General features: G+C 36.5%; 1 protein-coding gene across 1 annotated transcript; it reads right to left on the bottom strand.

Moving 5' to 3' along the window:
* Positions 1 to 340: 340 nt before the first annotated feature.
* LOC106476354 (nuclear hormone receptor E75-like) lies at positions 341 to 14106 on the bottom strand (the record flags this gene model as incomplete). Its single annotated transcript, XM_013937011.2, has 6 exons — positions 341 to 2471; positions 3440 to 3668; positions 4179 to 4346; positions 8716 to 8948; positions 11273 to 11417; positions 14005 to 14106. Coding segments are annotated over 6 exons (2427 nt in total), but the record flags the coding sequence as incomplete, so codon positions are not given.
* Between the last annotated feature and the right edge of the window lie 1121 nt (positions 14107 to 15227).

The following is a 15227-nucleotide window of genomic DNA, read 5'->3' as shown; positions in this document are numbered from 1 at the left end:
TCTAGTGATGGTTGTATGGTTGTGTAGCTTTGTGTGAAAAATTATTTCTACCCAGTCCTCAGTGGTAATCCTGAGAGCTTATATAACGCTAAAAATCGGGCTTCGATACTCACGGTGAGTACATCACAGATAGCCTAATATGTAGCTTTGTGCTTAACAATTTACTTATTTGTTGTTTCTACTATGTTCACGAGGGGAATCGAACCCCTGGTTTTAGTGTGAACTTACCGCTATCCCACTTATTCATTTAATTTTATCATGAAGTCATGTTTTCTTGGGGTATGTTTGCATGGATACATTTCAGACTTCATGATATTAACCAACAAATTAACAGCCAAGGTAAGTACCTAACTTCCACAAAATATTTATTTACTATATAAATGACAAACGAAGTGAATTACAAGTTTGTATGAATGTGAACACGAAAGGCTAATATTCTAAAGTACGTTTCTTTAAAGATGACAGAATTTAAACCAGACAATAATACTGACATATCTATGAACTTATGTGAAAAACTTGAAACATATGACAACCTACAGTCTTTAATTTAACAAAGAACTTTTAACAAACAATAATTTAATTATACTTTCCAACATTTGTCTATTGACGACTTACAATTATAATTTAAACGTCACTATACTGTATCCGACCTAATTTCAATATATTACTTACAGACTCTTTGGAAAAACAGACACTTGTTAGTCTAAGACTTACTTTTTTCTTCATCGATAATGACTATTTACACATTATTATGTGCATCAACAATCACCACATATTTACACCTTACCCTGTACAGCATTAATTTACATAAAATGATGGTTAAAACGCTGCAAACCAATCCTTTGGAGAGCTTCTGCTAAGCGACACTAGACTTCTTAGACACGTAAAGAACCAAGTTCACGGTCTAAAGACTCACAAGTATTACAGTAACCATCTTGTCTCAAACTCCTTGACGGAAGACCTTTTAGTCAAGTCCAAAGGAGTGTCCGACAAGTCAACCTGGACGATCTGCTTCTGACCGGACACTGGACTCACAACAGCTGTAATGTTACCAAGAGGAGGGGTGACTAGAGGTGCAGACAAGATGGTTGTATAATTATTATTAAGAACTCTGGGTTTGGAATGGGATTTTCTAAAAATGTGGCTTGACTCTAATGAACTAATCAGTTGAGGAAAATCATTGGAAACATGAGTGGTCCTTATCTGTCCAGATGCATAACTAGATGGAGAAACCATAACTTTCTGGGTTGATTGACCAGAACCAACAAATACACAAGTTTGAGGAATACCCATTGATCCAACACAATCAATATTGTAGGCAGTATTTTCATTGTCTGTTTTTACCTGCGACTGTGGCGTTAGGTTCTCGTCTGCGCTGACACTTACAGGGGTGGAACCACAAGTAACAACAGCTAAGTTTGGCGATACACTTTCTGTTCTCATAATGATGTTATGAATAAAGTCTGACCTCTTTATTTGTTCCTCATTTAAGAATCTTGACGGCTTCTTTAATGTTGCGATCAATGTGCTATGATTATTTGAAAGGGAAACTTTGGTCTGGCAATGTCCATGAACAGAAGTTGAAAGACTGGTGGTGGTGGTGGTAAAATTCTCCAAGTCATGACCACCAGCATGAAACTTCTTATAAGGTTTGCAAACATCTTCCATCATCAGACTGGTATTCACCAAAGGGGGAGCTTGGAGAGCCCTTTTTAAGACTGGCATATGTTTTTGTGAGTCGTGTTTTTCATCAGTTTCTGAAACCTCCTTTGCCTTTTCTTCCAGAGATCGTGGACTAGAACAAACTGAATTGTTTGGAGTAACCACGTGGCCATGTTCTAGGCCACTTTCTATCCCAGAATCCAAGGGAGATTCTGCTCTCTTGGTTTTAAAATGGTGTATTTGTTTTGGACTGTCAGAACCACAGCTAACATAACTCTCATCCCCAGAACTTACATTCTGTTCAAATGTGTGATCCACTGACTTTTTTAGAGAATGGAGGTCCGAGATATATCCATGTTCTTCTGGTCCAATACTTTCCAAGTCATAGCTGTGTGTGTTGGAAAACGACCTAGATGAACTTTTCCGTTTATTAGAACAGGTCTCAGAGCCAAGGCTTCCATTACAGTCTTTAATAAAACCAATAGTTTCACACCCAATAATGTTCTGTGCTGAAGACGTGATATCTTTTTTCGAGTGTCCTAAGAAGTGGTTGTCTGGTCTCAACAGAGCCTGCAAGTGATTAGTAGAAGACCTTAAAATGGGTTTTGAATCCTCCGTACCCTGAGGTTCCATCTTGTAAGCCAGTAGACTTTCTGAATGCAAGGTTCGAAGATCCCGAATCATTTTCATCACTTCAGTAAAAGAAGATAAGTTCTTATACTGTCGAGTGGTTAAAACGTTTTGAAGAACGTCGGTCAACTTCTTATGCACCTTATACACAAGATCAGCATTTAGAAGGCCTGGTCTATCTGCAACAGAACAGAAATACATAAACAAATATTACTTGTGACAGAAACTGATGAAACACAACAACTCAAGGCCAAGTAATAGAGAATTCACAATAAAAACTAAAGCACCGAGTATTCCCAACATTCATTATCAGAATTACAAAAATGTTATGTCCCCCGGTGAGTCAGCGGTAAGTTTATGGGCTTATAACGCTGAGATCTGTGTAGCTATGCGCATAAACAGAAACAACCACAATGACATATCACATACAACAACCACACTGTTATATCATGTACGTCTCTGCTAATAGTGCAGTAAAGAATGAAAGCCGAAAAGTTGGGACTTTGCAGTGGAAAATACGTCAGTGTAACATTCATTAAACCTTGCAGTGGAAAATACGTCAGTGTAATATTCATTGAACCTTGCAGTGGAAAATACGTCAGTGTAACATTCACTAAACCTTGCAGTGGAAAATACGTCAGTGTAATATTCATTGAACCTTGCAGTGGAAAATACGTCAGTGTAACATTCACTAAACCTTGCAGTGGAAAATACGTCAGTGTAATATTCATTGAACCTTGCAGTTGGAAAATACGTCAGTGTAATATTTTTAAAGTAAAACATTGTAAGCAATAACTGGTCATGGCCTTACAATTTGATCAACGCTAATAATAAGAACGTTTTCACAAATTATACACTCACAGGTCACACAAAGCAATTACTAAGAACGCACATGACCCTAAAAAAACATTGACAAACTTTTCAACTCTACTAATAAACAGTGTGATAAAATTAATAATTATAACGTATATTTGGTCTGGAATATTTGTGGAACCTTAAATAATCTAAATTATCTCAGAAGTATGGCTGATAAACTGTATCTTTACTTGCGCTTAAGCAGGTCAGCATGGCTACTGGACATCGATACATTGAAAGAAGCAACATGTGTAAATGGTCTTAACATCGTATTAAGTAAGGGGGGACGCACCTGGTGCGACAAGCACGATAGCACTGAAGAGCCCAAGTTCTCTGGTTACCAGCTTCAGTGAGTTTAGTCTTTCAGCAAACTCGAACATGGAATCTAGCAGGAAAAAGGCACTGCTAGTGGACCGGAGTGTTCCTCTCTGAAGGCGTTGGCCATTCAGACAAACCATAGAGTTGTTCTGGGTATCTAAGGTGCATGCCAAACGAACAAGTAAAACCTCGAATACACCAGCCTGCAGAAAACGATAAAAAAATTTATATTCACTAAAATGAAGTAGCACACTATGAAGTTTACTATTCTAGTTCACCCTTTACCTAAAGCAGCTACTTTTAAACTCATATACAACTTTAATTAATGTGTATATTGACGTCAGACTGTGACTTAATGTAATAATGTTACATTTGTTTCGTCTTACCGGTAGTTAGTGAAATAATGGCATATTATAGTTAGCTTTATACATATATTATACACACACACACACCTGGTGGAGGTTTGGTAAATGATTATCTCAAATTTAAACAACATATCTTTGTTAAAAACAAAACATGATCTCCATTCACTAACTAGCCAGTGGAAGAAAAAAAAATCACAAGATAAATCCGTGTTTAAATAAGACATATTACAGGTTTAAAGTTGGCGTGATTGACAAAGTGGGCTGGGAAAACAGTGGATATCTCCACTTCCAGACAGGATGAACGAAATATTGCATTTTTGTGGCAAGTAAAAAAAGAGTTCTAATTACCTTAAGTAAGGTCATTTGGTCGTCTTGAGGGAGAAGGTTGAATCCGGGAACTTTCTTGGTAAACTCTACAATGCCTCCGATAGCTGTGGAAAACTGCTCCGAGAAATTTTCGTTGTGAGAATTAGTTCCAATGGCCAAAGGGTTCGATCCAAGTTGAAGTGGACAAGCCTTCATAAAAACAAAACAAAAAACATTGCTTGACCTTTATTGACACATTTAAACAAAATATCAACTGACGAGTAAATAAAGGCACATATAAGGAAGTGTGTCTGCTACATGGTGTGAGGCTACATGAGGACTGTGTGTGTGTGTGTGTGTGTGTGCGCGCGCGTGTGCAGTGGGGTAGTAATAAGCCACACTAAAATGGACTGATTATTGAATTCAACAGAGCTCTGCAACATGATGCAATGAATGTTGGAAATGGCAAGAGTGAAGTAGAGGCTCATAGGGCTATGTGTGCAAGCTTTGGATCAGATTGGTGTGGAAACCTCTATACGGAGTTAAATACAATAACTGATACCTAGAGTCGAACATCTCTGATGCAGTTTTACTGCCAAGGTATGGATTATAGTTCAACTTATATCAAATAAGGGCATGTTAGGTTTTAAAAACAGAACATCATCTATCTGCTTGTGTGAAGAGGTGGAAGATATGTGTATGTTACATTTGACTTGATGCTGGTTTATGACTGAAATAAATATAAGTTTATTTTCACAGAGAAGTCCTAAGAATCAGCCTCTGTTGACAACAGAAATGCATGCAGTTTCAAATGGCAAAAATTTAAAACCACTTGTGTGGTTCACTCATATAGTTTATTAAGGACAGTTTAGAACTGTTGCTCAATGTACCCCATACTTGATTACAGAAACAGATAATTAGAGCAACATGTATATTATCAGATTGAATATTGGGATCCTTCTCAGGCTTAAAAAATGGATGGCAATAGTTTAGCACCATAAATAAGGGCACTCCTCACCCTTGCCAAATCTGATTGGAAAGAACCAGAACATCAAGAGATGTAGAAGAGAGATGGTGCATTTCGTCCAACTGATGAATAGCAATTTGGGTTCTACCAGAAAGATATCACATGCTTGATTCTGGGCTTATCATGCCCTTTGGCAGTCCAATATCCACAATGGACAAAAATACTGTGTAACATGTGTCTAGGTTTTAGTTGCCTGGAAAATATGATCAGTTACTGCCTCCACACAGATGAAAGGTTAACAATGGTAAGATAAAGCTTTAAAAGTGTGTTGAAGGAAGGTCAGTTGGTCTTCTACAGCTTCTACAACAGCACACATGTCAAGTGGTATTATCAACGCTCCATTTTTCTCAGAATGATGGGGAAATAATCACTGTCTACCTTCCAAAAGAAATGAGAAGAGAGAAGGTGAACAAATGGATAAATAAATGAATAGCAATAAAGGTCTAATTTGAGACATTGAAATAAGTATAACCTCCAGTACTTAAAAAAGAAGGCTATGATCTGAGAGCAGGTTATCCACAGATCAACCTCTCCCATCAGTAATTCCTCACCCAGAGTGAACTGTGTCCACTAAGTCTCCCAGGATGGTTAAAGGAGATAATTAAATACAAAGACAATAAACATCTGCTAAATGTCCACTTTTAGAAACAGGTAAAGAGAACACTGTATTGTGGCATGAACAATGGAGGCATGAATGTCAGCGAGACATATTAAGTGACAGTCAGGGTGGAAACATACTTTCAGCAGCAATGCTACCCCTCCATAAACTTGTCTATAACACAAGCTGCCTTTTCTGTCCTTTGAAAGCTGCTGAATGGTGACTCTATCAGCAATTTTAGAAATTTCTTCTATAGAGAGATATAATTCAATTATATCAGTGAGATCATTTTCACCTAAAAATCTAGTTCTTTAAAAAGGATCTAATTTTGGCTTCACTTTTAGGTATGTCTTTGATAGGTCAATCAACCTCCATGAACATTGCGTATGATTTAATAGACAGTAAGTCATCACGTGATGGTTGTAACTAAACAGCAAGAGTGAGACTTGAACTTTGGTGCCAGATGGGTTATACACACTTGCTCTGGGAGGTTCTACATCGGTAAAGAAAGATGGGTAGAGTTGGAATTTTCCCACCATAGCCCATGGAAGAAGATAGAGCTCAGGTGTAGGGAGAGGAAGATTTGGAAAGGTCATAAACATAGATGCTTGTACTTCTACCGAATTAATAGAACTTACAGTGGAAGCAGAAGTCTGCTTTAAAGCTGGTTATATCAGTTTATGTGATTCACCATAAGTGATGTTAATCAATGTCTTAGATATTGCACTTGTTTCTAATCTTTTCACTTAGAGCAAGATCAGGAGAAAGAGGGATATTGGCAGTTAATATAAAAGAGTGGTCTGTAAAGATGGTACTATCATGGCCACTACCACCACAAGAGGTCTTCAAATGGTCAACATTTTGTCAGTTAATACAAAAGAGTTGTCTGTAAAGATGATACTATTTTGGCCACTACCACCACAAGAGGTCTTCAAATGGTCAACATTTTGTCGGTTAATACAAAAGAGTTGTCTGTAAAGATGATACTATTTTGGCCACTACCACCACAAGAGGTCTTCAAATGGTCAACATTTTGTCAGTCAAAACTTTGAAGCAGGTTTGGAACATATTGCTCTACAGGACAATTCAAATATTCTACCTTTACCATACTTCTATAGTACCCGGATATATCATCTCAAAGAATTTCCTCCACCTGGATGCTAAGAAAACCAATCATGGCTATTAACCATGGAGGAATTAAGAGTGTTATTGTAGGTGACCTCAATAAATTCCCCCAGAGCTCACTTCCTTTGTTTGGATGTTTTAACTAAAATTATATTCTGATAATAGTTCCTTAACTGATCAATGGGTGTCTGCAAGCCCCTCCAATGGTTTCTGGATAAAAAGGGAGACATTTTACTCAAACATTTATGGGGTGATGAATGAAGTATATGAAAGTGATAGATGAATCAGACCCATTATTTCAAGGTCTTTCCAGACTATATCTAAGTATTTTAAGTTTTAAAGTATTCATAACAAAAGGTTCAGTGTGCACTGATCCCTCCATCCACCATGGAGTCCTACAGGGGAAGCAATGTTTTCCAAAGCTCAACACCTTGAGGACAGTGCATCATAGACAGAATTTATTGTGCATTATATCCAAACAGTTTGGATGTCTGATAATGGTACTCGGTTGACCACAACTGAGTGATCATGAGAGAATTCATGACCAAAGATGATTCAGACAATACTCAACCATAAAGATCCTCTCTTCCCTTTCATGGTTGCCTCTCATGACAAACATGTGGGTGAATGTTTGGATCCTATAGAATGTAAGCTTCACATGAAGGCCCTTCCCTGAGTGGTCCTCTCACTACAAATAGGAATCCACATCAAGGAGCACTTCTTAGGAGTTACCTGCACTTTCAATCACTTTAAAATCCCTTTAAATACATACTAAACAAGCATAGAAAGACAATTTATATTAAGACCATGAGATACAATTATCTGATATCATAAAATATTAATACAGCTATATGCATTTCAGTGTAGTGGTAACAACCTTGATTTTTGCACACTTCTGAAAACATTCTACATATTTTGGGGCCATGACTGTGCTGTAAGAGTGATGGTCAAATCCCATCATTTGTCATTTTGAGACAAAAACAGTCCAAGTATCAGTGGTGGGGACTGTTGACTAACCGCCTTTTCTCAAACTTAGAAATGGTTGTATGCTAATAATTATTGTGTAGCTTTTTGTAAAAACAAAATACTCCCAAATCAGAATAGACATAAGACAATACATTATATATACATCCCACTAGGATAGCACACAAAAAAAAGGCTATAAAAATGCAGTTGACAAAACTTTAGATGATCATGTTTAGAAACAATTTAATGAATGAAAAAAAAAAGACCACTAATATTAGGATCAAGTTTCTTTCTGAAAAACTTGAACTGCAAGATGGTTGCAAGAAATGTAGAATTAATTAGAAGGTGCATGCATACAATGGTTTTTTTTCCTAGGTAATTAAAGGTTACAGTTAAGATAAAATTATAGAATGTAGTGTTTAAAAATCTAATAGGCCTAATAGTAATATCTCATGAGAAGTATAATTATATTCATGCTTCACCAAGTTCTAAAAGGTGTACACACCATAACAATGTTTATTTGCTTTTGTTTACATGCAAATCTGCACAATGGGCTATCTGTTCTGTGCCCACCAAAGATCAAGTCCCACATTTTAGCATCACCAGGAGGAAAACTTCAGGAACCGAAATCAACGAGTTGTTTTTGTTGCAAACCTTTGTGGACGGGTTTTTTTGTGAGTTCATAATATATACAAGTTAGGAAATTTTCACAAGGAAAAAATAATACATCTTTATCTTAATTAAGAGAATGGTATGTTAAATGACAACATGAAGTATTCAACAGGTTAAACAAGCAAGCTGGTTACGATAAAGTTCATTTTACAGTTATGTTTTTACGACAAGGTTAATTTGAAGTACCTTACCAGCTGTGGAGGACAATGGGTGAAACCTGGTTCTTGGTTTGCAGGTACTATTACGTTGTCTCGACTGAAAGCATCTTCGTAGGCCGACAGGATGGTGTTGATCAGCTGATTATCGTCCTCTAGTTCAGAGTTCAAACGTTTCGAAGCTTTGTCCCGAGACTTGACGTTCACTTTCTGCATAGTAGCAAGAATCTTTGCTTTCTCCTGGTTAGGGACACGACCAAAACGTACCGCTATACATGTAAAGAAGATTTAAATTCGTAAATATCTTTAGGAACAAAACAAAACAAAAATATTTATACCAAGAACTTTCGTTTTACATGACTAAAACACTTGTAACTAAAATTTCAATCATAACTTTGACAACCATTTCTTTCAACCCTCTTTAAAAGGACCCTACTTAGGAATATCCAGTGAAGTACTGAAAAAACTGTAAGAAATTATTTTAAAAAAATCACGGTCTTCGAAGTTACGTTATTAGATCATTACTGAATGATTCCAATCCTTACAAGTTCAACCCAGAGGTGCATATGCATACTTAGACTCTGATTTATAAAACAGCCCCATCTAGCCGGTGTTGTGCATAGAAAATATAACGCTGATAATAAAAGAACGTTGGTCATAGTAGAAAACACTTGTTCCAAGATATTTCTCAACCAATGCATATTATTCATGTAGTGTTTTTATCACTGGCTCAGAGAATCAATGCAATCACGTGTGTGAGTGTAAGAATTAAATTCATTAAAGAAAAATATGAAATGATGCGTCATAACTTATTAAAACAGCGCACGTTCTCACAATAATATATTAACCAATACATCACTCACTTACTAACTAATTAGCTTCAAAGATATTTAGTAAAACAAGAAGGAATCCTCAATAGCCGCGGCTGTAATGAGATCTCAAATAGGTCAAGAGATGGAACTATGAGCTGTAGTGTGCACTTGAGAAAAAAAAAAACAACAACTCAGAGCCATTCTATGAGCCATTATGCCGCGGCTAAAAAGTTGTTTTTCTATATGATATACGAGTTGCTTTATAGCTCGTTTCTGGGGGCTTGGGTATAACATCATGTGAGCACCGACTAATTCACGAGGCTCTACTTAAATATAATAAACAATGAGAATTCCACGTTAAATACAAGTTATGAACATCGTGCAACAGAATTTTCTTCAAGCGCTTTCTATTTCCCCAGAAAAGACAATTTAATCCCGAGACCCCCAAAAATAAATTCAGTTCTCGGCCATTAATTATATGTTGTCTTTTTGTTGTTTAAAGTATTATTTTTCTTTTTTAGGATGATTGAGTGTTGGAAAAAATTCCCAGGTGGCGTATTAATTTCTCAAGTTATTGTCACATAGAATATATAGATTTGTAATATATATATACTAAGTCTTGCGCTAGGACTAGACTAGGAGTGTATTGCACAACATTTTTTACTAATTAATCTGAAGTAACATAACGCTACGTACTGCGTTACCTGCTAGTACACTAACGCAATACCTAGATAGGCCTAATTGAAACATACGCCTACTTGGTTGAAAACACACAAGTTACCAGAGAGGTAATATCACAGCTAGCCCTGACGTGGTTTTCGGATGAGGCCGCTTGAATTAAAACTGTACTCATGGCGTTTTATGAAAGTCTCCAACGCATTGTTGGCTTAGTGAATGGATTTAAGACTACCCAAAATCTTTTATTAAAGATGGCCGAAACTAGTGAATTATTATTGGGATTAAGGCCGAAAATATCGTTCTCACGTAGGGTACACCAAATTGATGTATTAGGGGTTTTACTGTTCTGGAGTAATGATGTATAACATGAAGTCATTCTAGTCATTTGGTATGACAGATAATCCGTTATTTTTAGTGATATATCAAGCTTTGATCTATATGATATTTTAAATTATTTTGGCTTTAATCTAAATAATCATAAGAAATTATTAATAATTATGCTCGTAACTGAATATTACACAGCACCCCTGGTGGTTGAAAATCAAACTTTCTAATGTACACTTGATTATGATCAGAAAACTATAACTATTAAAGGTCTAATTTAATAGACTAAATCAATGCTTTTATTAACATTATTAGTTGGAATGTTTAATATCGTTAATTAATATTATCTAACATGAAATGTGATCTAGTAACAAACTATATATCAACTTATAAACAAAATAAGATGTTGTGATCCACCATAACAACATCTTAAATATACTACCTATAAACAGGAGTGCCACTTCAGATTTCAAAAGGCGGAGGGGGGGGATTTTATTGGAGATCCAAGGGAGTTTATCCCTTGGATGGTCTTGGTTTATCGTTAAGGTTAAAATGCAAAAAAAAACAAAAACATTTTATTTTGGAATCATCTGCTCTAATTATTTCCTATACTACTTAATAGCCCTTTAAATAACGCGAACTACAAGTTAGTGCCCCTCCCCTTGCCCTACCTAAATGACACCTCTACCTATAAACTACCGTACAAATAACAGCTTAACTAACTATCCTATCTATCAGTGACCTAGTGAATAAAAACTTAAATATTCAGGTTTACCTACCATCGCGGGACATACCAACATCGATGCACTTCCTAAGCCTACAATGCTGGCACCCATTCCGGTTGATCCTACGGACAGAGCATTGGTGGTTTTTGCCGCAAGGCCTGTACTGAAGTTTCTGGCGGGTACTTCTCCGAAAAAAACCCTGTTTGAAAGAACGACGACGAACCAGTTTGAATGTTCTGCCTGTTCTTATCAGGGAATATACAACAACCATTGCAGGCACACCTTAACTATTGCCCAAAGGCCTCACAAATTTACAACAATTACTTGTAACTAAATACACAGATCATCCAAAACTTAACGCTATATATCGATGTGTCTCACTCAATGAAAAAGAATTCAATTTCAATAAGTCTCTGATAAATCTAAATTACCGAATTCACGATCCGAAACTTAAAGAGTTCTCGCTTCCACTGTGCTACACGAGAAATGAGAACTACTCGTTCAACCAAGTGCCTAATAACCCTTCAAACTTCGAATAACCTCAATAAGGTTGTTTATCATAACCACGCCGTTAATACTGACTAAAGAGGCAAACATTCACGTGTGTCCTCCCACCCACTTTAGAGCGCGAGACCACGCGGTCATTGACCGCTAGTGTTGACATAGTTTTAAAGAAAGTAAAAGCAGTTCACGACGTCACCTCGTGAGTCTGAGAATGCTCAGAGTTTGCGCACATTGGTAACACGGATCTGATCACACACGTGTATGGTATTTTGTAATTTAACCTAGAATTAGCGATCTCGTGTCGTTCGGTCATTCACCCCAGGGAGAGTTAGGTTAGCTGAGGCCATTAAACCTAGTGAACAAGATGCCCTCGCTAACTTAAGGGGTCAGCAGGTAACTATCACTTTAACTAAGTTAGTAAAATTTGATCCATACATTGTTAGAACTTTATCAACTATGCTACACTGTGACGTAACACGTGTGCAAGTCAACCAGAAAATGTTCAACACTGTCGTACACGGTTAGAATTACTGAAATGTATTGTTTCCAGTTCATCGTAATGGGTTTCATATTTGAAAATGAGATTGTTTTTATTGTTTAGTTTTTATTACCACTCCTATTTTCTTTAAAGCTACTATATTTTCGGTTTGACGTCGCTAAGAACCAAGACTATCCGTAACCAACAATTTTATTAAACAACAATGAAATAAAATTTAGTGTATAACACAAAAACTGAATAAATAATACATGCAATGTTGTCTGAGAAACTGATATGAAAGCGGGGAGAGCTAAGCCTAAATAGTGAGCTTAACGTACACTAACTGAATATGGCTTAACTTATTGATTGTTTAACCCGAAATTGCATACATTATGAAGATACGGTGGAAAAAAATGTTTTCTTTGAACTTCTTACTTAAATAGGTCTATTGTCTAAAAAAGAATTTTGTAAGATATATTTTGGTAAGTTACAAATGCGTACGTTACCTAGAAGTAACATTATTCAACCAGCCAACATAATTTAATGTTTTGTTTAGACTGTTACCTGGAAAACTACAGAACTGAAGGATTTGTAAGTGTATTAAGAGTAAAGGTAGATTTGTTACCTGTATGTTACAATGTGTCGTATACAGGATTAGAGACTCTGACAAGGAGAAGAAAAAAAATCTAACGACTGTTTTAAAATTCAGGTTTAACAATCATATTAGGTAGAGACTGATTAGAAGTTAGCTCTTAACGTGTACTTCGTCTTTAAGTTAACTGATGCTAACCATTATTATAAATACAAATATTAAATTCCTTCTGCGCCCATACTCATCACGTGACCTTTACTAATTTCTACCTGAGCCCATAGTTTGGTGAAAGATATTCACCGAGTTTCCAACAGCTCCTTAACCCATGAATAAAATGCTGGAAGAATCCCGGCCAATAGGAAGTAAGCTGGAATTCGTAACGGTTTAAACTCACTAGCTAAGGCTTAACAACCCCATTGGGGCTGAAGAGGAACAACAGTTTCTGAGCGCCCCTGGTTGTCTCTCAAGCCCCTTCAGGGTTTGTTAAATATTAAACCCAAATACCTCCTAAGTTAACTAGTTTAGCAACACCGCTAGTTGTTCGTTGATGGAAGGTTGAAAATTGATTTGAAAAGTTAAAAGTTTTCACATTTTTTTGCTTGGAATTCTATAAGATGATCAATGTTTGAAAGAAAGGCGATACGAGGGGGTGGGGGTTGGGACAACAAAGTAACCTTAAATAGACTTGCTATAAATCTTATATTATCCATTCTTTGGGGGAGAAAAAGTACACTTGTTTTAATGTGCTTCCTCAAATCAGCCGTACTGCTAAGCCGTGAAATATAAAATATCCGACACATAACATCGGTAGAGACGCACTTGTACAAAGTATTTGTTTCATCAACCTTGAAATGGTGACTCAAAGTAGAATCACATCCTGATTACTTTTGAAAGGGGAAAAAAATGATTTTGGTGTCAACCTAAGTAAACATGATAATAAAATACTTAAAGTAGCTGATAAACAAAACTTTTACATTTTATTAGAAAGCTGGAGGGAGAAGGGGGTAAATGTAACCCCCCCCCTCAACGCCGTCACTGACGGGTTTGTTTGTGATTGTATAACCGCAAAACTACGCTACAAGTCATCTTTGCTGACTGTACTGTGTCCACCGCAGGTATAGAACCCCGATTTTTAGCCGAGTTACTGGGGGGGGGCACTAATAGGGGCCAATATTTCCTAAAATTGTTGTATTTGTTTGTTGAACGACGTACCTTGCAAGCTTCGCACGAATGGACGCCATAGTGGAATCCGCTGGCTATATCTCCACAAACACGACAAAGGACAGTGGTCCCATAGAATTCTAAAACACAGAATTAGGTAAACACTTTACTACTGTTACTTATTTATATATGTATATATTAGAAGTTTTAGTTATATTACCGATTTTCTAAGTAATAATAGTGAAGCCATTAACTTACTCATGACGTCGCTAACACTTAAATTTAATAATAAACAAATAGTATTATTTCACTGATTGAATCCAAGTTTAAGCCTATTTATCAATAAACTTGCATACACAGTTCCTGTTCACAGATAGGGTTTTCTAGTTAAATAATGAATACAGTGTTTGTAAAAAAAAAATGATTTTTTAGAAGATTACCGTTACTAGCACTCAGCGTAATGGGCGTTTTAAAGATTACCGTTACTAGCACTCAGCGTAATGGGCGTTTTAAGATTACCGTTACTAGCACTCAGCGTAATGGGCGTTTTTTCATCCCATGAGTGTAATCAACCCCTTCATCTCATGAGTGTTATTAGTTATTATTTTGCATCCCAAGTTTCGTCGTTCGGGCGCTTCATATAATTTTCATAATCCACACATTATATTAGTAAAAAATCAATAAATTCTATCTACATAAAATAATAACAGCATAACGCTGCTGTGTAGATGATATCTTCGTTTCAACACCTTCAAAAATCATCATAAACAAAAAAATATATATACGTTAAGTAAAACGCTCATTACGCTGCGTGCTAGTAACGGTAATCTTAAAACGCCCATTACGCTGAGTGCTAGTAACGGTAATCTTAAAACGCCCATTACGCTGAGTGCTAGTAACGGTAATCTTTAAACGCCCATTACGCTGAGTGCTAGTAACGGTAATCTTTGGGGTTGATTACACTCATGATATGAAGGGGTTTGATTACACTCATGAGATGAAGGTGTTTGATTACACTCATGAGATGAAGGTGTTGATTACACTCATGAGATGAAGGTGTTTGATTACACTCATGAGATGAAGGTGTTGATTACACTCATGAGATGAAGGTGTTGATTACACTCATGAGATGAAGGGTTTGATTACACTCATGAGATGAAGGGGTTTGATTACACTCATGGGATGAAGGGTTTGATTACACTCATGAGATGAAGGGGTTTGATTACACTCATGGGATGAAGGGTTTGATTACACTCATGATATGAAGGGTTTTG

Source organism: Limulus polyphemus, unplaced genomic scaffold, assembly GCF_000517525.1.
Source record: "Limulus polyphemus unplaced genomic scaffold, Limulus_polyphemus-2.1.2 Scaffold10363, whole genome shotgun sequence".
NCBI lineage: Eukaryota > Metazoa > Arthropoda > Merostomata > Xiphosura > Limulidae > Limulus > Limulus polyphemus.
Note: the sequence above shows the minus strand (reverse complement) of the source record. Positions and strands in the feature narration are given on the sequence as shown.